The sequence below is a fragment of the Penicillium angulare genome (genome assembly GCF_028827245.1).
Source record: "Penicillium angulare strain IBT 27051 chromosome Unknown utg000008l_segment0_segment0, whole genome shotgun sequence".
Taxonomy (NCBI): Eukaryota; Fungi; Ascomycota; class Eurotiomycetes; order Eurotiales; family Aspergillaceae; genus Penicillium; species Penicillium angulare.
This window is the reverse complement of record NW_026623167.1, coordinates 1221294-1246142: the sequence shown is the minus strand read 5'-3', so window position 1 is coordinate 1246142 and position 24849 is coordinate 1221294. Positions and strand designations below refer to the sequence as shown.

At 47.2% G+C, this 24849-nt stretch overlaps 10 protein-coding genes across 10 annotated transcripts; 6 read left to right on the top strand and 4 right to left on the bottom strand.

Moving 5' to 3' along the window:
* Nucleotides 1-474: 474 nt before the first annotated feature.
* On the top strand, nt 475-2103 carry N7478_011193 (glycoside hydrolase family 5 protein; the record flags this gene model as incomplete). The annotated part of the gene is made up of 4 exons (XM_056927407.1): nt 475-572; nt 671-935; nt 1001-1381; nt 1438-2103. The coding sequence occupies 4 exons, from the start codon at nt 475-477 to the stop codon at nt 2101-2103; spliced, it is 1410 nt and encodes a 469-aa protein (XP_056774455.1).
* A 294-nt stretch (nt 2104-2397) lies between these two features.
* Nucleotides 2398-5196, top strand: N7478_011192 (tetratricopeptide repeat protein; the record flags this gene model as incomplete). The annotated part of the gene is made up of 1 exon (XM_056927406.1): nt 2398-5196. One exon carries the CDS (start codon nt 2398-2400, stop codon nt 5194-5196), a length of 2799 nt encoding a protein of 932 aa, XP_056774454.1.
* Nucleotides 5197-5645: 449 nt separating this feature from the next.
* On the bottom strand, nt 5646-7344 carry N7478_011191 (uncharacterized protein; the record flags this gene model as incomplete). The annotated part of the gene is made up of 2 exons (XM_056927405.1): nt 5646-6971; nt 7030-7344. 2 exons carry the CDS (start codon nt 7342-7344, stop codon nt 5646-5648), a joined length of 1641 nt encoding a protein of 546 aa, XP_056774453.1.
* A 5941-nt stretch (nt 7345-13285) lies between these two features.
* Nucleotides 13286-13591, top strand: N7478_011190 (uncharacterized protein; the record flags this gene model as incomplete). Its single annotated transcript, XM_056927404.1, has 2 exons — nt 13286-13500; nt 13540-13591. 2 exons carry the CDS (start codon nt 13286-13288, stop codon nt 13589-13591), a joined length of 267 nt encoding a protein of 88 aa, XP_056774452.1.
* Nucleotides 13592-15435: 1844 nt separating this feature from the next.
* Nucleotides 15436-15902, top strand: N7478_011189 (RidA family protein; the record flags this gene model as incomplete). The annotated part of the gene is made up of 2 exons (XM_056927403.1): nt 15436-15547; nt 15610-15902. The coding sequence occupies 2 exons, from the start codon at nt 15436-15438 to the stop codon at nt 15900-15902; spliced, it is 405 nt and encodes a 134-aa protein (XP_056774451.1).
* Nucleotides 15903-15999: 97 nt separating this feature from the next.
* N7478_011188 (uncharacterized protein) lies at nt 16000-16978 on the bottom strand (the record flags this gene model as incomplete). The annotated part of the gene is made up of 2 exons (XM_056927402.1): nt 16000-16572; nt 16625-16978. 2 exons carry the CDS (start codon nt 16976-16978, stop codon nt 16000-16002), a joined length of 927 nt encoding a protein of 308 aa, XP_056774450.1.
* Nucleotides 16979-17145: 167 nt separating this feature from the next.
* Nucleotides 17146-18154, top strand: N7478_011187 (1-(5-phosphoribosyl)-5- ((5-phosphoribosylamino)methylideneamino)imidazole-4-carboxamide isomerase HIS6; the record flags this gene model as incomplete). Its single annotated transcript, XM_056927401.1, has 3 exons — nt 17146-17445; nt 17627-17813; nt 17871-18154. The coding sequence occupies 3 exons, from the start codon at nt 17146-17148 to the stop codon at nt 18152-18154; spliced, it is 771 nt and encodes a 256-aa protein (XP_056774449.1).
* Nucleotides 18155-19592: 1438 nt separating this feature from the next.
* Nucleotides 19593-21378, bottom strand: N7478_011186 (Elongator subunit ELP3; the record flags this gene model as incomplete). The annotated part of the gene is made up of 2 exons (XM_056927400.1): nt 19593-21016; nt 21075-21378. The coding sequence occupies 2 exons, from the start codon at nt 21376-21378 to the stop codon at nt 19593-19595; spliced, it is 1728 nt and encodes a 575-aa protein (XP_056774448.1).
* Nucleotides 21379-21680: 302 nt separating this feature from the next.
* Nucleotides 21681-23053, top strand: N7478_011185 (succinate--CoA ligase (GDP-forming) subunit alpha; the record flags this gene model as incomplete). The annotated part of the gene is made up of 7 exons (XM_056927399.1): nt 21681-21847; nt 21920-21948; nt 22004-22130; nt 22187-22249; nt 22331-22356; nt 22413-22495; nt 22553-23053. The coding sequence occupies 7 exons, from the start codon at nt 21681-21683 to the stop codon at nt 23051-23053; spliced, it is 996 nt and encodes a 331-aa protein (XP_056774447.1).
* A 922-nt stretch (nt 23054-23975) lies between these two features.
* Nucleotides 23976-24665, bottom strand: N7478_011184 (putative isochorismatase family hydrolase; the record flags this gene model as incomplete). The annotated part of the gene is made up of 1 exon (XM_056927398.1): nt 23976-24665. The coding sequence occupies one exon, from the start codon at nt 24663-24665 to the stop codon at nt 23976-23978; it is 690 nt and encodes a 229-aa protein (XP_056774446.1).
* Nucleotides 24666-24849: the final 184 nt, after the last annotated feature.

Here is a 24849-nt window from a genome sequence, read left to right as displayed (position 1 = left end):
CCTTTCTCTGAGCGTTCCGGTTTCGGTTTGATTGGCGTTGATGCATTCAATTGTACGATACAAAATACCCGGGTGGCCTGCAATTACTCATAATTTTTATGTATCTATGTCGATCTTTGAATAAATGATTGGATTCGAATGACCTTATTATCCACCTGAAAGAACCCCCAAGATTGGATGTGGGGTAGTATAGCCTAAATGCGAACTTGGGGGCGTACGAACGCCGGGGTCATATTAACCGGTGCTATAGATGAATCTAGCTACAGCCACTTGTAGAAGAGACTAACCGTGCTAGTCTGTGTACCCCCGCGTTCTAGGTCCCCATTATCCCCCATCTTCCAGTGGTTGTGACGGTTAAATCTCGGTTTAGTATTCCCGAGCTATTTAAGTTCCTCCCAAAGACCATATTTCCTTGGGTGATTCTATTTCCTCTTTTCAAACTTAGAACCTAGCATTATCCAAGCCCATACAAACATGGCTACAGGGATTCTCAAAGTCAAAGGCGACACGGTCGTTGATGAGAATGGCCAACAGGTCATTCTGCGGGGCGCTGCTCTTGGAGGATGGATGAAGTAGGTGATGCTCGGGTTGCGTTGAATATCTTCCGACGTTCTGACCAACACTCAACTGTGGTATACACTGTGAACAAATGGCTGATAGTTTTCCATAGTATGGAGAACTTCATCACCGGTTTTCCTGGTCACGAATCCCAGCACCGAGCTGCGATGCGCAAAGTCCTTGGACAGGAGAAATACGAGTTCTTCTTCGACAAATGGCTTGAGTATTTCTTTACCGATGCGGACGCCAAGTTCTTTGCTGAAGTCGGATTGAACTGCCTCCGATTGCCCTTTAACTACCGCCATTTCGAAGATGATATGAATCCACGCGTATTAAAGGAGTCGGGATTCAAGCACCTGGACCGAGTGGTTGACCTGGTCAGTTCAATTTATCTCAAGAATCACTGGAATGCAAGGGGAAATACTAATACCCGAAGTTATAGTGCGCCGCCCATGGAATCTACACTATTTTGGACATGCACGCTGTCCCTGGTGGACAAAACCCAGATTGGCACTCTGATAACCCGACTAGCTATGCCGCCTTTTGGGACTATCGCGATCATCAAGACCGCACAGTCTGGTTATGGGAACAGATAGCCTCTCGTTATAAGAACAATCCCTGGGTTGCAGGGTACAACCCTCTCAATGAGCCCTGTGACCCAGAGCACGTTCGCCTTCCTGCATTTTATGCTAGGGTAGAGAAAGCGATTCGTGCAGTTGACCCGAACCACATCTTATGGCTTGACGGCAACACATTTGCCATGGAATGGAAAGGATTCGATGAAGTCTTGCCTAACAGTGTGTATGCTATGCACGACTACGCTGTACGTCTACTCCAAAACCCAAACAATCCGCGAAATACTAAATCGTAACCTTATAGTCCATGGGCTTTCCCACCGGAGACCGGTACCGAGGCACACCAGAACAGAAACAGCGTTTGGAACGGGGGTATCTTCGCAAAGCACAGTTCATGAGCGAAAATGGCACACCAGTTTGGAACGGAGAATTTGGACCCGTTTATGCAAACCCAGATGTGGAGGCTGACGCAGCAACCACAAACCAAGAGCGATACAACCTGCTAGGAGAACAGCTGCGCATTTATGACAAACATTCCATCCACTGGTCTATCTGGCTATACAAAGATATCGGACTACAAGGAATGATTTACACAAACCCCCAGAGCAAGTGGAATCAAGCAATCAAGCCCTTCTTGGATAAGAAACGAGCCGTTTGGATCGATAAATGGGGCCACAATCATGTTCCGGAGGCTGAAGCAGCGCTGAAACCCCTTATGGAGTATATTGATCGTGTTAGCCCATCTGCCAAAGAAACGTATCCTACATCATGGAATACAGAGCTACACGTTACACGTAATGTGCTCTATACGTTTCTGGCTGCGTCCTTTTCGGATGAATTTGCTTCCTTGTTCCAGGGAATGGAGGAGAAAGAGCTTGAGGATTTGGCTAGGAGTTTCCATTTTGAGGAGTGTGTGCAGCGGGAGGGTCTAAATCAAATTTTGAAAGAGCATTCGAAGTTGTCTCATTAAATGGGAGTGGGGTGATGATCGATCAATATAGTATCAGATAGAATCGGCGGGAACAAGATGACAGAAGGAGGGGCATAAATATAGTGCGTGGCAATATCGGGTACCTGGATACAGAAAGTGTAAGGCAATATAAGAATAGATTAAATCCACGCATAAATTTTTGTTTATCACCACGCTATCGATAAGGGAAAAATCGAAAAGACCGCGGGGTTTTCGCACTTTCAAAGCATCAGGATCTGTGGAGTACAAACGACATCCTGCTTGGGTTTGCACAAATCGACATCTATCGTCGAAATGGCCGAGTCCCCTCTTCCCTCCACGTTGGACGGCTTGTTCACAGCACCACTCAAGGACCAATATGACCCTGTTTCCTTGACGTCGAACAATATTGTCCCCATCTTCGAGTTGCCCTTGGCAAAGAAGATTTTAGGCCACGATGCCTCCGATAGCGATTCCCTTTCCAGTGTCGCCAAAGACGAGCTTTCGTATACCGAATTTGTCGCCGAAAAAGCCCGTGCCGTCCTTCAAACCCCCATTGCCGACTTGACCACCGAGCAAACACAGTCGCAACTTGTACACATCGGTCTCGCAGCCCTTTTCAGCTTCTTACAATCCAACGTGACCGGTCCACCTTTGGAGTTCAACTCTGCAGAGACTGTTCTGCCTACTGGTCTACGCGGAGATGTTCCGACTCTTCGAGCTGTGCGAGCTAAGATCATCCGGGATCTTTCTGTGGATGGAGAGGCTGCTTATAAATTGACGCCCAATGCGGAGTTATTCTCCATCGCAAAGGCGCTGTTGGTAGATACAAATAATGAGGGTTCCGTGGTGACGAAGACAGCGCGCATGCGCGTCAACTTCTTGCACCAGAAAATGCTTTCGGAAGTCACGAGTACCTTACAGGATGTGATTTATAATGATCTTGAGGAGCTGGCTAAGCTGGATCTCAACGCCGATGCGAAGGGAGGGTTCTTGATGGAGCGAGCTATTGTCAACACACACCATGGGTTCGATGCTAAGGCCCGCGCTGATCTGGATCAAGCGGCTAAGGTGCGCAACTTCGAATTTGCCTTGACAGGAAAGCTGGGAAAGCGCACAAAGTTCCAAGACAGAGATATCAGTCAGCTTGTTGTTTTGGCTAAGAGCGCCGACGAAAACTCCAAGTCCGCAGACCCCTCTGGTCCTAAGAAATTGGACCTGAATGATGATACTCTCCTTGAGGCCATCTCCTTTGCTGATAAAAAATCTACAACCGTATCTCAGGAGCTTTCTCCAGCTCTCCAGTCGGTCGATCCTAATGATCAACCTATCTTGAACCCATTGGACTCAGCTATTCTGTTAGCTATGGCATCTGCCATTACGAATACCGCCCCTGAGAACGGTCTCACTCGTGAAGAGACAGCCCCATATGCCACCCGTGTTTTGGAGGGTGGAAGTTCCAACTGGCAGATTTACACTGAAGCATTGCTAGTCCGTAGTCGTGTTGAGGGTTACCGTTCACGTACAATCGAGCGATCTGTGCTGCAGTTACAAGCTCTTGTTGACCAGGTCATTGCCGACACAGCGACAGATGACTCTGCTGCCCAGCAACCAACTGCTGATCCCACAACTTTCTTGCCACGACCAGAGAAATCTGAGTCAGCACCTGCTGCTGATCGTTTGCAATACATCTGGATTATGAACTTCAGCACCAGGTGGAGTCTTGAAGCCGAGCTGGCTAAGCGCTGGGTTGAGCTTGGTGGTCTCCGTACTGCATTGGAGATTTACGAGAGACTTCATATGTGGGCTGAAGCAGCACTTTGCTACGCTGCTACTGAGCGTGAGCTGAAAGCCAAGAGCATGGTGCGACGTCAACTCTACGAAGCTAAGGGCGACGATGAGAATGACGAGAACGAAATGTTTGAAGGACCAGAGCTAACGACACTTCCCGGCGATGCGCCACGTTTGTTCTGTATCCTTGGAGATATCGATAAGGATGAGAAGATGTATGAGCGTGCCTGGGATGTTTCCGGTCAGCGTTATTCTCGTGCTCAACGATCTCTGGCACGTCATTACTTGAGTCTTACGCCACCAGAACTGGAGAAGGCCGAATGTGCCTACCGTAAGAGTTTGCATATCAACCGTCTGAACCACGGCTCCTGGTTTGCACTCGGATGTGTGCAACTTGAGCTTCAGCGCTGGGAAGAAGCTACCGATTCTTTCACACGTACCGTTCAACTGGACGACACAGATGGAGAAGCATGGAGTAACTTGGCAGCCGCTATGCTCCGATCATCAGCCCCCGAGGAAGGCCCTGATGTACCAATCAATGACAGTGCCGAAGAAAAGGCCGCAGTGGAGAATGATCCGTATAAACGCAAACGCGAAGCCCTGGCTGCCCTCCAACGTGCAGCAACCCTCAAACACACCGACGCCCGTATCTGGGACAACGTGCTGACAGTAGCTGCATCCATCCCCCCACCCAACACACCATTCCGAGAAGTCATCACGGCGCAGAAGCGTGTGATCGAGCTATTGGGCGCAAAGAAGGGAGAGAAGTGCATTGACCTGCCGATTGTGGCCAGCCTCGTGGACTTTCTTTCAACCGCTTTTGAATATAATGATCTCCTTATCGAGTCGGACTCCGGCCCAGTTGTCCGTACCGGAACTCTGCCTGGCCAAATCCTTTCCCTGCTGGACAATAACGTAGTCCCACTTATCACCCACTCTTTTGCATTATGGCTTGTTGTTTCCCGAGCCGAACTTTTCCGAAACCGCCCCAGCCGTGCGCTGGAAGCGCACGAAAAAGCATGGCGTGCTACCGTCACAACTTCCACACAAGGTGCATTCCAGATGGGCGATGAGAAGCCTTGGCTTGAGGTTGTTCGGGCTACAGAGAAACTTGTTCGTGATGGTTACGCCAAGATTGGACCTATGGACCGTGAAGATCAGAAAGTGGAAGGTGATGCCGAACCGGAGATGGTTGCCAGTGACTGGCGTTTCAAGGCCAGAAGTGCCATCCGAGGTATCTTGGGTAAGGGCAAAGAATTCTGGGAAGACTCCGATGGCTGGATGAGATTGAAAGAGTTGCAAAACGAGGTTACTGGAAACTAGTACATATCTGCAAAAGAAAGCGTTTTATTTTTGCTCTTTACCTATTTACTTTTTATCATGTTGAAATGAAGCCCATGGCAATTTTTTGAAATCATAACAGCCAATTTACAGATACTTTTACATGCAAAATTTTGAAGCCAAAAAAATATATTTTGAAGTCTCAGATCGAGACAGAATTAGTTAACCAAAATTCCTATAGACAAAAAGTGAATCCGAATAAATAGATCGTCAAATGTAAAGTGTCAAGAAGTCAAAAGTCGAACCCAAACCGCAAATGTATGTACCATGTTGACGCCAAAAAGAACCCAAGTCATAAGTGTCATAAAGGGTTCGCGCCCATCTATACCCTATTCCTCCATTTTTAGAACTCTCCTCCAATTGTTGAAATGTCTCTATATCCACCAAATCGCTTTTAAAATGCAAATATGTTTCTTTCCTCCGAAGAAGCTCTAAGCTTCCTGAACAGCCTGGTCAGCCTTTGCCTTGAGGCGTTCATTGCGCTTCATGCGCCATCCAGCGCCCCATTTCATCTCAACCATCAATAGTGGAACCATAGCCAATGTGACGCCTGCGAGCAGAACAAAGGTCCAAAGAGATCCAACAGCGTTGATGATAGGTGTAATGAGTGCAACACCGCCAGCTCCGATCAAGCAGCGCATCAGATTGTTCACTGCTGTCGCACTGGCACTAGCACCGGGGTATAGATCAATGACCAAAGCACTGTTGATAGTGAAGATAGCCGTGGCACAGTATGCAGTAATGTACTGCAGGATAATGGGAACAGCGAGATGGGTCTTCAAAGAGACACCGTACAATGCAGTAGCAACGATGAATAGCGCCGTGATCCACCATGTGTTTCGCATGCGGGCGTACTCAATAGGGAAGTCGGCGTGTGTCTTGGTTGTGATGCGGGTGTCGAGTGGAAGGTTGTTCTGGCGACAGTAGTCGCGCTCTGTGCGCTTGTGATTGTAGTCCATGAGGTAACCGATAGTGTAAGAACCGGACATGCATCCGAATCCGTTACCAAGGAAAGTCAGACCAACTTCCATAGTGTTGAGACCGTATGTCTCTTCGAACAATTGAGAGGTAGATGAAGTAATCATTGACCAGACAGTGTAGACAATTGCACCGAAGAAGAGGGTAATGAAGACATCCTTCTCACCGAGGAAGGTCAGGGGCGCCAGGACAGTCTTCCAGGTAACTTCTTTCTTGGTGCCGCTTGGCTTTGCGTCTTCTTGGACAAATGGCTGGCCGGTGACGTTGTAAACCCAGGGCTTGTAGAGGCCATGAAGGGGGACGGTGCCATTGCCAGCAACGGCACGAAGTGTTTCGGGGAGGAAGCACAGAATCGACAGGAGACTGATACTCGCGACGATCGTGAGGAACCAGAAGATAGATCGATAGCCTAGGTATTGAGATAAGATTCCGCCGAAGACGGGACCAACACCCTGGCCCAGCATGCGAACTCCTCCAAAGATTCCTATTAAACTTCCTCGCTCAGCAGATGTAGTGATATCTCCAATGACACCTGCGCCAATGGAAATTGTTGCGGCACTGCCAGCAGCTTGGAGGGCTCGGAAGACCATCAGCTCAGCGTAGTTATCGGATACAGCTAAGGCAATGTTTGCAATCATGTAAACAATAAATGTTCCAATGAAAATTCCACGACGACCGATTGTATCAGAGAAAGAACCCCAGAAGCTAGGGGCAAGACCTTGAACAATCATGTATACAGTGACAGTCAAAGTAGTAAGAGACATGGACACATCAAGTTCCTGATTGAAGATTAGTATGACCGAATTGTGAAAACTCTTTGCAACATATGAAACTAACCTTTGATATAGTGCCAAGGGCAGGGAAGTAAATGTTGGAAGATAATGGGGAGAAGATGGCGGCGAGAGAAACAATGCAGACCATCAGCAATTTGCGGGATCGAGGGAAGACATGGTATTGTGGTTGCTCAGGGACTTGGCTTTCGCCTTTAAGTGTGATTGAAGAAGCTGAAGAGCAAGTTGAAAATTGTTTCTCATCTTGGCCAGATAATGTAGGGGAAGGTGAAAGGGTAGGGCTGCTAGAACTGCTCGAATGGGCAGAGCGCTCTGTGACAGTGAAGTCTTTCTGCATTGCATCGGGAATATTAAGAGACATGATGAATAATAAAAACAAGAGTGCTCAGATCTAAGGGATCATGTCCTGAATAGATAAGTCAGAAAAAAAGAATATAGACAAAAAGAATTTGGAACACTGGAATGGCTGTCAACGGAATAGACTTTGATCATCCTAAAAACAAAGTTGGTAGGGCAGCCACCTTTTGTATCTCAGCGCCAGGTCCTAAGCCCCCCTATAGACCACCCTCCAAAATATCAGACGGATCCATACTCTGTACATATGAGGAGAAATAAGACCATGTGCTCCACTGTGGATTCAGCCCAGGAGACCTTTGTTCCCATCTCCCTTGGCAGCACCAGGTGGCGACGATCAGACGAATAGGGTAAGACGGACGCAGCTCAATCAATGATAGATACACATACTCCGCAGGATTTATCATGTCCTGAATGTTTAGACCATTCTGAAGTCGCACTACAATACCTCAGTCAATACTACAACTAGCTTCTCAAATGCATACCATCCAGTCTAAGCCGCAATTGATGGCGTGACCCCTAGCTCAAACAGACATCTTTGCTAAACATTAGGCATGAATCAACCAAAAAAAAGATAGGAATTAATGACTCGTGAGACACTAATGGACCCTGGCTTACAAAACTCCTAGTCAAATGCCATTACCCACACTCGGAATTCCTTCAAGGGTCTGTATACACGCGTCTTACCTGTCGAGTACGAAATGATCTACATAGCAATGACAGCACGCAATAAGATAATATGACAATCTGACAAAAAGTGACACCATATCTCCTACAGAATTAATATCGCTCGGGGCCAATTCTTCCTCACGGTCCCGAGTTTCTGCAGCTTTAAAGCTACATGATAAGGACGCAGGAAAGTAGAAACGACCAATAATCGTGGCAAAGCCAAGCCTTGGCGAGGTTTGAGAAATTGCACATGGACTCCGGAGTTAATTAGAGAGGGCTGAATTCCTTGTTCCATGGATTAAAAATGCATCTACCTGCGCCATGATCCGACGTAGTCAAGCAAAGGCCATGTCCCACCAAGCCCACGATGATTTTTTACTACGTATAGTATTTCAGGGGGGAAACTATTTGACTCACGCGCCAGCCGTTGACGTACGCCATCCAAAATCTCCTTGAAATGGAATTTTCTTTTTCTTCTCCGAAGGAGGTAAACGATTTGCCCTTGCTTGTTTTGTATAAGGCTTGGATCCAATCGGGGGCGAGAAAGGGGTTGGTGGATAGCCAAGTCTAATTGGGATCCAATGACGCTACAGTGAGGGCTCGATAAAAGATCGAGACTATTATCCGTAAACTAATGCGACCAATCCATCTGCAATCTATCAAGCCCAGACATCATCGAGTGGAGCTTCAAGGGACAAGAATGTATTTGGTTCCCCCCCGGGACTAAGTTTGGCGCTAAGCGGGTATGATCGACAACCGAACGGCCTTCAGGGCGCCAGTGCGCAATGGTACCAATCCTCTGCCGTCGATCAGCCCCACTCATCCTCAATCCACTTGGCAGTGCTGGCGACAGGGGGTTGCTGCTGGTGAGGATGTGCCCGCCGGTGCATTAACTCTCCGTAGCTGCATGGGGTCCCAAGCTCTACTCTATTAATTTCTGGCCCGTCGACCTGGGTAATGGACCCCACCGGGGAGGAGGAAGCTGATTTCGGAGAAGAGTGAACTTTGATGCCCGAAAAAAAGGCGAGAGAAGCAGCCAAGAATTGGCATTGTGTGCGTGCTGCGCCATAGCGGATCGGCTTCGTCATCTCGCCATCTGGTCAACGCGATCGGAATTTTTTCTCTCTGTACCTTTCTTGCATTCGGGTATAACCTAACAACAGGGCTGAAGGGCTGAAGGGCTGAAGCAAGTGATTCTATTGATCAACCGAATTGCATGAAAATCCAAATTTGAATTTCAACCAGGAATTGATAACGAATGGATCCCACCCACCAAAAACAAGACAATCGGTACTTTTTTATGTCCCGAAAGCCACAACGACCCGAAAGGATCCCGAGTCGGGTAGCCGATTGTAACCCATTCCTGCATGATGGTGGCTGCAGGAAAAATGATACCACTGTCAGCTTGATGAAGGTCCGATACCCGGCCACTGGTTCTCGACTCTTGGAACTACCATCGGGTTGCAACGTAGGGAAATAATTGACTTCGTGATTCACTAGGGCCAATCATCTCAAATCTATAGCTACTATATGAGGAAAGGCCCCCGGGATGGGTCTTCTTGCGTCTCCACCCGCCTCTTGGGGGTCTCTAGTCTTCAATTCGAGACCCTCTTAGAAGATAGGATCCATGCACGTTGCACAAGTACCTTGGTGCAACCGAAATACGATTCAGACTCTTTTTCTTCATCTATCTTGTATGTCTCGGGCCTAGACCTTGGCATCTCGATTATGAGTTTCCATCTTGAGTAATTCGAAAAACCGGTTTGAAGCCTGCAACGGAAGTGCGCAGGACATACAGGTACCTCTGTCTATATAGAGTGATGCATGTGGCAATTGACAGCTGTGGAGCGTGTACGAAGTGATATTCTAGACATTCTATGTGCTCCGTAGAAGTTCTACGCCATCTTGCATGAAACAATAGTTTGTGTTTGTTGGTCCACTAGCTAACTTGACACAGCCCCCAAATAGTCAACCCCTATACCAGTACTTTACAAATAACGGGGCACTCTAAGTGGCCCAAATTGGCATTTTAGGGCCTAAAGAAAGAAAAACTAATTTTGAACCTTTATTTCTTCTAATGGTAATTTGTGAACATAATGATATGACCTGTAAAGGAATCAAGCCTGATCGGCGGCTTCAGAATTTGTGTTGCCTGGAAAACGCGTAGAAAACAGTGTCGATCCTACCTAGTGTGACTCGTTTCAATAAAACGCATGGACCAGGAGTTTCGTGGATCATAGAATCCCCTAAGTCAGGAGGCTCAGGAGATTCGACGTGGAGCTCTTAACCCCCTTAGCAGCAGCACTAGGGGGTGTCATGGTTAATTTTTGAATAAAAGCACCCGATCCCCTGGAAAGAATGATAATGACGCCGATCGTCCTCCGTACACGCAATCCCCAGCATACCAACTGGGGCCCTTCACATGGTCCGCATCCCCAATTCCCCAGCTGGGGTACGGTATTCAAGTTCTACAGCCAGTCTCACGGGGCCGAAGCTGTCCATGGTAATAGAAGAGAAAAAAAAAGGTCGATGATATAATTGGTATGCACAATTCGCTCGGTTATTGGTTGGGCCGGTCCTATCAGGTCCAAATTTCAGGCCGATGAGGTTGTAATCCTTGGCAGAAGGCGACTGATAACAAAACGGTTTCCTCCGATCATAGTGGACCTTGGGTTTTCCTCACGAGGCGGACCGCACTCCCAAGATCTTGGAATTGGACCCTCATCAACCTCGGAACGCCCCTGATCTTCCGGAACCATACAGCAATAAGTGTCGATGGCAAAAAAAGCGGTCCTCAAAGCTCATGGGGCATTTTTTGAGGGATGAGGCTTAGTAAAAAATGGCCCCTCTCTAGACCACAACAGCATGCCAAGCACTTGGCCTGGAGCTTGCGTTTATTGTCGCGACCGGCCAGATTTGTGGGCAGGAATAGACGGAGTCCCGATGCAAGCTCCTTGGCACCTTTTACCTTCCTCAACAAATCTCGCTTCCCAGTTCTCTTCTCACTTGGCGTCCTCGGCGTGCATATGTATGCAAATGCATCAACGGATTGAAGAGTAGCCCAGCTCCGGGTAAGCGAAAGGCCGTCTTGGCTACAATATTTGCAGAATGTCTCCCAGGATTGCGGATCGTCTGTTTTTGAATCTATTTCCTCATCTTACGGTGGAACTGAGTTTCGCAGGAGCGCATATATGTAAGTTCTTGCATCTCGTGGCGAAAGGAAGCATGGCGTATTATGTTGAAAACCTTGATGTGATACTATTAGCCTCGTCTGACGTACATTTAGTTTCTATCATGCAAAATGATAAGAAATTAGGAATGGAAATGGATATTATGAATAAAATCAAAGAATCGCACAAACTTTACACTGAAGCTGACTGGGTTTGACTTATCGGTGAATAATGCAACTGGTCGTTACGAGCCATTTCGCTCACAAGCTGTCATTACACTGCTGGGCTCTGTCAAATCAAGCTTGACGTTGAAAATTGAACCTAGAAAAGTCCACAATGACAAATTTCTTCATTGATCATCTACTAACAAGACCATGTCTATTTGATAAAAACTCCCCCCTGTTAATGTCTCCAGGAGTCAGTGGCTAACTGAGACTGAAGGATACTAACAATGTAGGGTCGACTGCAGGTTATTCTTTTTGGCAGCGATCGCATATCATGATACCCAACTTATGTAGAATCTCCAGATATTTCCATGAAATGATATAACCTACCTGCATATCCGACCCTCGGGTCTATTGTGCTTTATAGGTAGGGATCCTGAACCTGAAGCTACACCAGGCAGGATGTATCTTGCTCATGGGCCTCTTCGAATGTGGGATCTCTCAGAATAAGGCCTAAGAAATCGAAGCTCGCTGATTCCAAGCTACCTCACAGGGTTTCGTCTGTCAAGACGTGTAGGGTGTCTGATTTGTTCTTCGCTCACAGTCCATTCGATTGCTTGCTTTTCGTGATCTGAAGACAGGGCCATCCGCCCGAGTTGAAATGGACAATCTCACCCCTATTTTGTGCTCTTCATCTTCAATGTCTCGGAGCATCTCATTCGGGAGACGGATTGATCTTCCAACATCTTGTTCAAAAGTACCACAAACCATGTCGCTAGCTCCACCATCTGGATTCGCGATACGAAGAGATGGTACATGTGACGAAAGTGAAATAACATGCGGCAATACTGAGGGCTCCTTTGTGTCTTGCTGCCCCGATGAAGCAATTTGTTTTGGCTGACATGATAGCAACTGCTGCATTGGAAATCAAAACTGCACCCTAACGCTGATCGAAAACCCAACCTGTGCTAATGATACATGGACCCTGTATCTGAAGGGGGGGGGGTACTTCTGCTGTGCACCTGAAACGATCGGGTATGCAAACGGTGGCACGGATGGATGTGCTGAAGCTGGGGATTCATTACCAAGCGGTGCGACAGTATTGGTTTCGCATTCAACTGATCAGAGTAAGTCACTATATTAAGTCTAGTATGAAATAAAATTACCATCAAAAATCAACTGCGTTGAAATATAGATAGGAAACTAACGGTTTATCCTTCTAGATACTACTACCACCTCCCAATCATCGACCACATCAACGCCCGTTTCTACTACGTCCTCTATAACGATTTCGATGCCAAACAACGGTAGTTCTTGGATCGATAACAGGAAGTGTTGTTGGTGGTGCTGCAGGTGTTGTCCTACTGGGCATCGCCTGCTATCTCATTTTTCGTCGAAGACGAAAAGGAGATAAAAAAAAGGACGGAGTAAACAATATACCTAATGCATGGGAAATTACTGGCATAACTAAAAAGGATCCTTCGGAACTGCAAGAGCTTTCAGGCCAAGCCAGGTGTGAGATGCCTGATAGTGAAGATAATGGAGTTCAGTGTAGACCAACTGCAGAGTTGCCTTGAACTATTCGAGAATTTGATAATCATAACAGTATATTTCGAGTTTTTTTTCCGCTACACATAATATTTACCAAGTACTAGGGGTTTTTTCCCCTGCTGGACGCTATATTGTCCCGTAATTGTCGGGCTCATTATGCAAACATTTGAATGCATTCAAATGGGTATCTAGTGCTAATTGGTGGCCTTTGGTCAAATCAGCGACCAGGATTCTTCCTGCTTCAGCCTCACTTCTTAGTCCTTACCCCTCAGCTAACTCACACGTTTCTTCTGACAACGTTCGATACAATGGAAGCTCAAAAGAACCAAAATTCCGTCCAGCAACTTCCCACAATGATTATACGGTGGGCTGGATTTGCGCGTTGCCGCTAGAAATGGCCGCAGCAAAGGCATTGTTAGACTTGAGCCACTCCACATTACTACAAGCAACGAGCGATCAGAATAGCTATGCACTGGGAGAAATCGCCAGTCTCCCTGCAGGTGTTTACGGAACAACTCCTGCGACCAGCGTTGCCACGGATATGCTGTCCACATACAAAGGACATACAAAGCCATCAGGTTCGGACTCATGGTTGGAATCGGTGGTGTTGTAAGTCAGTCAAGTGGTTCTTCAGGTGGTTTTATACAGTATGACCACGGGAAGACAATGGATGGAGGACGGTTCGAACGTACAGGCGTAATGAACAAAACGCCGGCGGTCTCTTTAACTGCTTTGAGCAATTTGCAGTCGGAAGAGATGCTAGGAAGGAGTGGAATTCATGAATTGCTCTTACAAACCTGGCAGAAATATCCAGAGCTATCTCGTTTCACATAGCCGGGCTCTAAACAGAACACGTTATTTCGAGATGATTACCCACACCCCTCTTCGGAAAAATCATGCAATGAATGTGATCAGGTTTTGCAGATAATGCGACAAGAAAGAATAGAACCGAGAGTGTTTTATGGGTTGATTGCATCTGCGAATCAGGTTATGACAGACAGCATCACGAGGGATCGACTGGCGAGCCAACACGGCATTTTGTGCTTTGAGATGGAAGCAGCGGGCCTGATGGACCACTTTCCATGTCTGGTAATTAAGGGTATCTGCGACTATTCCGATTCGCACAAAAAAAAACAATGGCAAGGATATGCTGCGTTGACGGCTGCAGCATATGCCAAATGCGCCATACTCATGACACCTGTCGCTTCTACACAAATGGTAAAAATCAATCTGAAAGATGGCCAAAAAGGTAAACCGAAGATCTTCACCTTTTTTTTATTACATTTAATGAATGGTGCTAAAATTTCTATGAGAAGATCTCCAGCTCACTTCTCAGGACAGACAATGTTTGAAAGCACTCTTTCTCACAAGCCACTAGAATAGGATTTCAGCTATAGAGGTATAATGCAGGAAGCCCTGGCACCCATTAAGCAAACTTTAACGGTCCAGTACCCAAATAGATTGATAGAGAGGTTACCCGGTGCAGGTTCAATACCCTTAAGCATGGTTATCTGATGAAGGAAGCTTCGTTAGCTCTTCATTGAACGATTGGTATTGTCACTGGACGGATACTGGAGAGCTTCTCCACATTGTTCGGGGAGTTTATAGATCTTAAGCCTTATGCATTACAGTATGCGGCAGTCAATTAATATTGGTGGACCAAGGACAGAAAATTCATCGCTATGACCTTCGAACGTATGCCAAGATTAGGTCAATCTCTATGGAGGGAAAGGCTACGTCCATTATGATTGACTCCTACAAAAATGTGGCTCTTTTGGATTTTATTTTTGGTGAACTGCAAGTTATTGATCTCAGTAGGGGAAGCATTATTCAAAGGTTCCAAAGCGCTCGACTCAGAGGGAGTTATATAACCAAAAGCAAATTTGGCCAAGGAAATTCTCTTGTTCTTGGATGCAGCGAAAACAGCAAAATTTGTGTGTGGGATCGACATACTGGGTCTCTTTTGGATGTGCTAGGTCAACATAGTTATGGTTCGCGACAAACCTGGCCAACCCGAATGTGCTCATATTTACTGGTGATGATCACACGGTGTGGGTCTGGAAGATAAAACCAATAAATGAATAATACTAGTCCATCATGATCCTATCAAACTTGAAGATGCCTTTCTACTTCAAATTGCGAAATCACTTGCATAGCATACCATGCCACTGCCACTGTATTGAAGCTTCGTTATTACAGCTACCTAGTCGATATTGTGATAAAGTAGAAACTATATCTCGCCTTCTTATCTACTTCTAAAATATTGAGGCTATTTTTCTAAGCGAATATCGTTTATAACCTTGAAAAGTTATTGGCTGTATAGTAGATCATAGGTGGGGTTATGGAGCAAAAAGTGAGCGGAATGAATATTCCGTTTCCAGCGGGGAATCACCGTGACCGTGACAAACCACTGAATACGTTTACTCTTAACTTGGACGCTCAAAACCCCTAAATTACCTACCTTTCCAAATACCCAAAGGGTCACAATTTAAATCCCAAATATTCCAAAGTTCGGTTAATTCTTCAAAATTTCAAATTTTCGCCATGTCGCATTTGCAATACTACAGCTACGAGGGCGTCGGCCAGAGAAACAAGCAGAAATTCAAGTACAGCCAAGCTGTTCGAATTGGCGATCGTATTGAATGCGCAGGGCAAGGTATGTCTGATTTAACATAAAAGCCCCGTGTTACAAAAGATGGATTGTTAACCATCCACTAGGAGGCTGGAATCCCAAGACTGGAGTCATCCATCGAGAAATCAACGCGCAAATCGACCAAGCCTTTGCAAATGTGGACCTCAACTTGAAAGATGCTGGCGGAAAGGGATGGGAACAAGTCTTCAGAGTGAATTCCTATCATGTTCCCATAAACGATGAAGCGTTGGAAGCTATGGTGCGCAACTTCCGACACTGGATGCCCAACCACGAGCCGATATGGACCTGCGTTGGGGTAACAAGGCTCGGCGAAGATGATATGCGGGTGGAAATTGAAGTTGTGGCTCATGATCCTTAAATAAACAATCTGGGTATCAATTCGCAAGAATTGCAAATGGTATGTATATACTTGAGTCAAATAAATGAGATAGGCTGTCATTTGCCTTATTCTGTCCTTAATCGCGTCCCCTTCCACCGCCTCTCCCTCCTCTTCCTCGTCCACCTCTTCCACCTCTTCCGCCCCGTCCACCTCGGCCACCCCTTCCAGAGCGTCTCGGAGCACTTGTCATAGAGTGCAAATCGTCCTTGCTCAAATTCAAAGTTCCTCCTGAGAACTTTCCAATAGAAGATCCTCCAATTCCACGTTCTCTTCGCCCTGTATTTGATGATTTTGTGACCTTGGAAGGCTTTTCGAGAATAATTCCATTTTCTTTCGCATCTTGGCGTCTTTTAGCTTCCTTTGAGCTGGCTTTGGCTTTGATTCCGATCCGATGCGCGGCAGGCATCTTCTGCTGGGCATAAAGAGATGACTTTGCACCGATAGACTGCATGCGTAGATCTAAGGCCTTGAGTCGGTTCTTGCCTGTCGGAGCGAGATCGGAGGAGTCTTCGAGAAGATGCGATTCCTTAAGGAGCCGTTGTAATGCGAGATCATGTTTGAAGTTGTCCGCGTCTTCCGCTGCCTCCTCCTTTGTAGGCGGTTCCTCGTTCGTTTTCGATGGTCCGTCTAATGTTGGCAATCTCCCACTCTGAAGCAATGTTAGTACTGAAATTAAAACAGAAACAGATGAGTGACTTTACCAGAAGAGCTTTGCGGGCTTTTTTATCCATCCTTTCATCTGATATCATTTGCGCATCCGTATGTTCGACGATTTGCACTTTGGGGGTATCTTCGTCGTCTTCCGATAGGCCATCCCAGTCCTCGCCCTCCGAGTCGGAAGCCCCATCTTCATAATCGTCATCCTCCTCCTCGTCCTCGTCATCAGAACCGGAGTTCTTGGTCGCTTTGGAAGGTAGATCTTCTAAAGGCGCGAATTGAGACTCGAAGTATTTGCGGAACACATCCTGTGCATCCTCTGCTGGTGGTGAACTTGTTTCTTCGGATTTTTTAGATCGCGAAACGACAGCGGTATCTCTCTTGCGTTTACCAGTCATGTTTAATGTAAATTTGTGAAAATAATATAGTGAATTGGAGATTATCGATTTCCCCGATCCCGAAGTTTTTTTTTTGGGCCAAGCTCAAGATCACGTGCGATAAGGCGATAAGCCCCTCGCTATCCACGATGAAATCGGCATTTAGGTTCATCACGATCTTTGCGACAATGACTAAATTCAGACCCTGCATTGACCTCCATTCGGGGCAGGTCAAGCAGATTGTTGGAGGTACACTCAGCAATGTTGCCGAAGACTTAAAAACCAATTACGTTTCCAAGCTTCCCGCCAGCTACTATTCCGAATTATATCAGAAGCATGATCTCCGAGGAGGACATGTGGTGAAGCTTGGTCCTGGTAATGATGATGCTGCCAAAGAGGCAGTGGGTACCTGGAGGGATGGATTACAAGTTGCTGGGGGCATTACGGATCAGAATGCTCAATACTGGATCGATCAAGGTGCAGAGAAGGTACGATTATCCCCGCAAAGGAATTGTATGGAGTCTACAGCATTGCAAGGTTCAGCGAGTGCATCATAGTATTTTCGACCCTATTCCAAAGCTTTTCCTAAACTGTTTCATGTTTCTTCCAAGTTTTTCGTTGTGATCTGGATATGACGCTAATCATGGTCTATGGAATGCGGGACAACAGGTGATCATCACGTCATTCCTTTTCCCTTCAGGGAAATTCTCGCTCGAGCGACTGGAGTCAGTCCTAAAGGCTCTGGGAGGTGACAAATCCAAGCTGGTTTTGGATCTGAGCTGTCGCCGAAAAGACAATACCTGGTTCGTGGCGATGGATCGTTGGCAAACCATCACTGAGATGGAAATTAATGCTGGTAGGGCACATGAATCCGGGGACCTATGACTTTCCATACTAACATGTAAATTAACAGAATCCATTGCATTTCTGGAACCCTATTGCTCCGAGTTTTTGATCCATGCTGCGGACGTGGAGGGACTCCAGCAGGGCGTTGACGAGGAGTTGGTGTCGAAGTTGGCCGAATGGTGCACAATCCCCGTCACATATGCTGGTGGTGCTCGTAGTCTCCAGGACTTGGAAAAGGTTCACGTTAGCAGTAAGGGCAAGGTTGATTTGACCATTGGAAGCGCTTTGGATATCTTTGGTGGCTCTGGTGTGACGTTTGACGAATGTATTGAGTGGAACAAGAACCACTAACGAAGAAAATGAATAAATAGATGACCACAGGTACAAAATTCTACATTAGCGGCTTGCATTAAACATTTGACCCTTATTTGGCCAATAATATTAGAGACTAAAAATTAAAAACAAAATAAACAAGCATTTGCTTGCGCTTATGTGCATGCTTAACTATAGAGGCCAAAATCGCTTGGTGCCTAGCCGAAAGCGGCTTAGGGGCTGGCAGCTCCGCCCGCCAACCTCCGTGATCTTCAACTCTTCATCCCTCAGTCCTCCACTCGACCCTCCTTCCTGTTTGCTCTCTCCATCGAGCGCCTACGTCTAAGACGCTCTTAGCGCAATATCACACATCAACCGACAACATATAGCCACTCTTTGACGAACTCGCCGCCATGAAGCCTGTCGTGTCGGCGTTAAACGCCTGGTCCTGGTAGGGTCTCCATAGGGTCTCCATAATTGGAAGGATCTAAGCTTGCGCATCGACAGAATCTAACAATGTTTCGATTTCTAGTGTTGTCATTTCAGTTTTTGCTATTGTCATCCTCTCCGTCCTGGGATCCCTATTTAGCGTACGTGCGACCACACGCCCAGCCCTCCTGACCTTGCCTCGGCACCAATCTGCACCCTATATTCCCATAACGGGATACTACACCCACCAACGAGCCATAAAATCGATACTGATATGCAGTTTTTACTTTAGAGCAATAATCACGCCTACACCGGAAGTGAAGGAGAGCCTGAAGATGGCCCGGCAGTCGCTGCCTCCATTTATGTTGCTGTGCTAGTCTATGCTGTACGAGGACCCATCCCCTGGAGAGATACTCTCACCATTCCTTTCGGACCTCAAACTAACATAATTATCTTTTCCTTAGGGATTCCTCGTTTTCTGCGGCTTCCAAGTCTTCCTCCATAGACGCGCCAGCCGCGGCGGCGCCATATCACTCAATTAAGACCACAAAATATCAACGGTTTTTCTTATTCGGTGTCTGTGAACGTTGAAATGCACCTGGTGTTCTACATATTTCGGTCTGTCTTTGGTTTAAATGGTTATTGAAATTCGAGGGGGGCGGGGATAGATCTGAAACGGATCAGCGGGCTGGATCTGTCTAAGCCTATCGACCATCAGGCTAGGCCCGGCGGAGTCCGCACTCTGGCTAGGAAGCACAATGCATTCGGTCTCTTTCAAGGAATCCATATGTTGGGCAGGTCCCCTGGCCTACTTCGATAGAGCATACGGATGGCTTTTGCTGTGCTAGATATGTATGTATATAAAGCGCTCAGAATTACATGTTTCTTTGTTTCTTGATAGGTCTCTTGAGATATCTTGGAGACTATAACATTTCATCATTTCTCATAATTATCGACAAATACCACTTTTGTACCATGAACCAAACGCCAGAATAGACATGCAAACTCAAGTCCGTACTTCATCATAGATGCTGGGGAATTTGAAGGGTCACTCTTCATCCTCCCAAGGGTCCAGCATCTTGGACATGTAAGGACCATCCAGCGTGTAGCCAAGACGAGCGTAGTAGCTGCGCACACCAACACCGGAGATAACGCTGATCTTGCGACTGCCATGCTCCTCGCGCGCAATACGCTCAGCCTCTTCCATCAGCAGGGTACCAAAGCCACGATGTTGGAATTTGCGAGAATCGCGTCCGTGAAGAGGGACAGCTGTTCCATAAACGTGGAGCTCACGAACGATACTGGTCTGTTGACCAGTAAACTCAGGACGGAAAGTGTGAGTGTCACTGCACTTGCGGAGACGAAGAAGACCGATAAGAATATCCTGCTTGGGATCCTCGTAGGCCAGGAAAGTCTCCCAACCACCGTTGGCAGCGTAGTCACGGCGAATCAGCTCGATTTGCGAGGGACGGATCTTGTTCTTGACTTCATTGATACCGACCTCACGAGTTCGGACATCACGACAGGTAGTACCGAAATCCTTCATACGAGCCAATGCTAATTCACGCAGGTTACCGTTCTCGACACCAGAGGTGACCAGCGGCATGGGGATATCACGTTGAACTCGGTAAATACGGGTCCATGGGGGGATCAATGCCAGGATTCGAGCGACCAGATCAATCAGGGCATTAGGGGTGTAGTTCTTATAACGACCGGTTCGCCATAATTCATAGAGACCAGTGCCTCGAATGACGAGTGTAGGATAGATCTTAAGACCATCAGTGCGGAAATCGGGGTTCTCGAAATACTCCTGGAATTGGAATAGATCACGCTCCATACCGACATTAGGCAAATCAGGCATCATGTGGCTAACAACCTTAAAGCCAGCATCCTTGGAAAGCTTAAAAGTCTCGGCCACAGAAGCGACGGTATGTCCTCGGTTTGTGTCACGGGCAACATCCTCATAAAGACTCTGCACACCGATCTCCAGACGAGTGCAGCCGTACCGAAGCATGCTGCTCAAGTGTGTGTCCAGACAATAATCTGGTCGAGTTTCGATGGTAATACCCACACACTTGACGTTACTCATTTCACCAGCCAGCACGGCCTCATCAACGTTATCTGTCTGATATCCACTCAAGGCATTGTGAAGCTGAGAAATGAAAGTGTCACGGTAGTCCTCAGGAAGGGACATGAAAGTTCCACCCATGATAATATATTCGACCTTGTCCACACTGTGTCCCAGAGACTTGATTTGGTCAACTCGTCCTCGCGCTTGTTCGAACGGGTCGTACCGAGCGCGAATCGCGCGCATGGAAGTCGGCTCATATCCGGTGTAGGATTGAGTTGAGTATTCGAAATCGGAGTCGGGGCCACCGGGACAGTAGACACAAATGTTACCGGTATAAGCAATGTGGGGGCATCGGTGAGGTTTGCACATAACCGCAACAACGGCAATTCCAGAGGAGGTACCTGTGAGACAAAATAAGTTAACAAAGAAACTGGACTCTGTCCATATTGGGCTACATACGAATAGGCTTCGCAATCAGTTTCGGCAAAATATATTTCTTGTAATGTTCTGGCACGGCTGCAATGATGGCTGTGAGTGGCGGTTGGTTTGACAAGTGGTGCTTCTTCGCGACTTGACCACGCAGCTTGTTCAAGTTGATATCCTTCTTCGGCTTAGTTGAATCTCTCGACGCTTCATATTCCTGAATGAGTATATTGGCGATATCAGAGCAGGCTCGCATGTATCGCTCGTTCTCGGGGACACTCTTGGCGTTCTTTTTCGCGGTTTTCTTCGGCACTGTAGCCGTCATAGTCATAGTCGCCATGATGAATTAAATTCCCGCAAGGAAGCGGTAGACTCTGTAAAACACCAGGGGATGTTTGGGCAGGGCTCGAGGTGGTTGATGGTGGGGTGTTTTGCAGCCGATTAGATAGAAAAAAAGTTGGTGGCCGAGGCTGGAGGTCGGAGAACTCTCTCAACTCGGGTCCGCTTAAGTAAAGGTCTGTCCCGAACGAAAACTCCCGGGCGCGCATCCCGATTTCTTGCTCTCCCATTCCAACCCTCAACCTATCCTTTTCTCTTTTTACCTCTCCTCTCCTCTCCTATCTCACCATACCTCTTGCAGTCATGCAGGCCTTCCGCCGTAACACTTTTTCGGCTATCCGCAATGCTGCTGGCCAGCAGCGCCGGGGATACGCCAACCCCAGCTCTGCCTATGCTAGCACCGTGAACAACCTGAAGATCAACAGTGACACCCGTGTTCTGTACCAGGGATTCACTGGAAAGCAGGGAACGTGAGTATCAGACCAGTGATGCTTGTTTTCCGAGTTCGCGCATTGTTTGCTGACGTGTAATCTTTGGAATAGCTTCCACGCCGAGCAGGCCATCGCCTACGGTATTTCACCCTCGCGTCGCGATTTCAAAAAAGATCATAAACTCATATCACGCAGGCACCAATGTCGTCGGTGGAACCAACCCCAAGAAGGCCGGTACTCTGCACCTTGAGCGTCCCGTCTTCGCCAACGTCGCCGATGCCGTCAAGGAGACCGGTGCCACTGCTACTGCCATCTTCGTTCCGTATGAACCCTTTACAAAGCTCGAGTATTCCATCGAACACGACTAACAGTTTTTAGCCCTCCTCTGGCTGCTGCCGGTATTGAGGAGGCTATCGCCGCTGAAATTCCCCTGGCTGTTTGGTAGGTCTTCCGCGAAAGAAAAAAAAAATCGAAGCTCCTGAAAGCAATTTTTTTTACTGACACTTTTTTTGTTCGCAACAGCATTACTGAGGGTATCCCCCAGCATGGTACGAACTACGCAAATATCCACCTACGCGACATACACTAATTCATACCCTATTAGACATGGTCCGCATCACCGACATCCTGAAGACCCAAAACAAGACCCGTCTGATCGGCCCGAACTGCCCCGGTATCATCGCTCCCGTAAGTGGACCTCCGACTCTTCCGACGTCATATTGGATATTCATATTGTTATTATAGGGACAATGCAAGATTGGTATCATGCCCGGCTTCATTCACAAGCGCGGTCGTGTCGGTATCGTCTCCCGTTCCGGTACCCTGACCTACGAGGCCGTCAACCAGACCACCATGGCCGGCCTCGGTCAGTCCCTCGTCGTCGGTATTGGTGGTGACCCCTTCTCCGGTACCAACTTCATCGACTGCCTGAAGGTCTTCCTCGAGGACCCCGAGACCGACGGTATCATCATGATCGGTGAGATTGGTGGTTCCGCCGAGGAGGATGCCGCCGAGTTCTTCAAGGCCAACAACATCCACAACAAGCCCGCCGTTTCTTTCATCGCCGGTATCTCCGCTCCCCCCGGTCGCCGTATGGGTCACGCCGGTGCTATTGTCAGCGGTGGTAAGGGTGGTGCCGACTCTAAGATCTCCGCTCTTGAGGATGCTGGTGTCATTGTCGAGCGCAGCCCTGCCTCTCTTGGCAAGGCTCTGCTTGCCGAGTTCGTCAAGCGTGACCTTGTCTAAGTGCTTTAAGTTCCTGTGACGTTTCCTGCTCTTTGGTACCCTGGTTCTTGAGAAGGCTGTGATTCTGAGATATATCCATCATGTATGGTGGAATTTGGCGGTTTATTACACCCATACCGCAACTGTATTCTTTTCTCCTTTGTGTTAGAGACCCTTGAAGAGTAATTAGTTTCTTGTAACTTTTACCTTGATCTTTGTGCACTGTAGTCCATTTTGTAATGTATGTGCATTTAGTAACTCAGTGTTAACCTTGGCTAGCACAGGTCACGCTTGCCTAAATGAGACGCGGAGGTAGATTGGGTTATTCAGACATCCGGAGTCAATTAGCACACGAACCAGGGAATCTTTCCACTAACTAAATCTAGGAAGGAACTTGAGTAGGGCCTCAATTAATTTAAGCATGATTCAGTTCAAATTATCAATATAAGGGTGCCCTTGTCTTTGTGTTGATCCTGGGCTTTCTACCATTCACAATCCTCTTGACCTCGATATTCTTTTCGCTCATTATTGCACCTCGTTTTTATAACCATCTAATCTCGACAACGCTCAAATAGAGAAATCAAGCTCTTCGTTGACATTCAATTTTGCCCCGCGATCCCTCGATGCAGAGCTTCAGAGGGCATTCGCATATCTGCAACCTTATACTGAAAATACTGCTTCTGACAAGGGTCTACGGCCGGAGAACATCGATCTCAATGACCTGAAGTACAAGTGGACCAGTGGATACAACAGGCGTTCTGTGATCCCAGCGAAGAATTAGTTTTCATCATGTGTTGTTATTCATGATTTCAAGTTGTCCATAAGCTATGTGTGATGCATCAATTTAAAGCCTAATTCTTGTGATATAATTTGTCCTGTCTCGTGATGTTTATATGTAGTATAACGTCCAAAATACCAATACCATTGATTTGATACTTCCATCTTAATGTTTTCGTAGCATCTTAACAGCTTCCTCTGCCCGAATAGCCTCACAAAACTCCCCATCAAGACTCGCCACCGAAACCGCATGCACAGTCTCAGCATCAAACCCTGCCTTCCCAAACGTAGCAGTCGCATCCGGAACAAGTACAATACGTCCCTTCTGAACACGCACATCCTTAACATGCGTACCGTCAGACTTAATCTTCACGGGCCCCTCATCAAGCATGCGGTCCACGACACCCAGATTCGCCGCCATGCGCACGGTAGTAGAGACGCAATGATCAGTCGTCAGACCGGCAACAATAATCTGACGGAAATCTTTCTCTCTTAGATGCGCTTCCAGCTCAGTTCCGATAAAAGAGGAATTGACTGATTTCCAGAAAACAGGCTCCGAGCCATCTGATGCGGGGATAGCAAAGTCTAGCGGGCGGATGCCGTTGTTTGGGTGAGATGGATGCAGTGGGCTTCCAGGCGTCACAGATGAGTGGAAGATATGGATTATTTCCATGAAGGTTGAAGATGCCGTTCGGGCTGATCGGAATGCCGACAGGAGGGCCTGGATATTGACTTCATACAGTGGGTTGGACCGGCCTGTGCCCCAGTGAGAGAGATTATCGGGGTGGGTGAAACCAGATTGGTTGTCAATGAGGATGAGAGCCGTTGGGAGGCTCAGGTCTAGCGGCTTTGTCATTTCGAGGCGAATTTTTGTACTAGTAGTTCCAAGGTTGTTGATGATGATAAATTTTTCATGCGGGGATTTTTCTCTTATACACTAATTTCAAGTTCAGTGTTGTTGCCGACGGAAGTGAGTCACTGTGTGGCTTACAAATTGACAAACCCCATCCGAGTTAGCTTTGTATCTGGAATTTAATTAG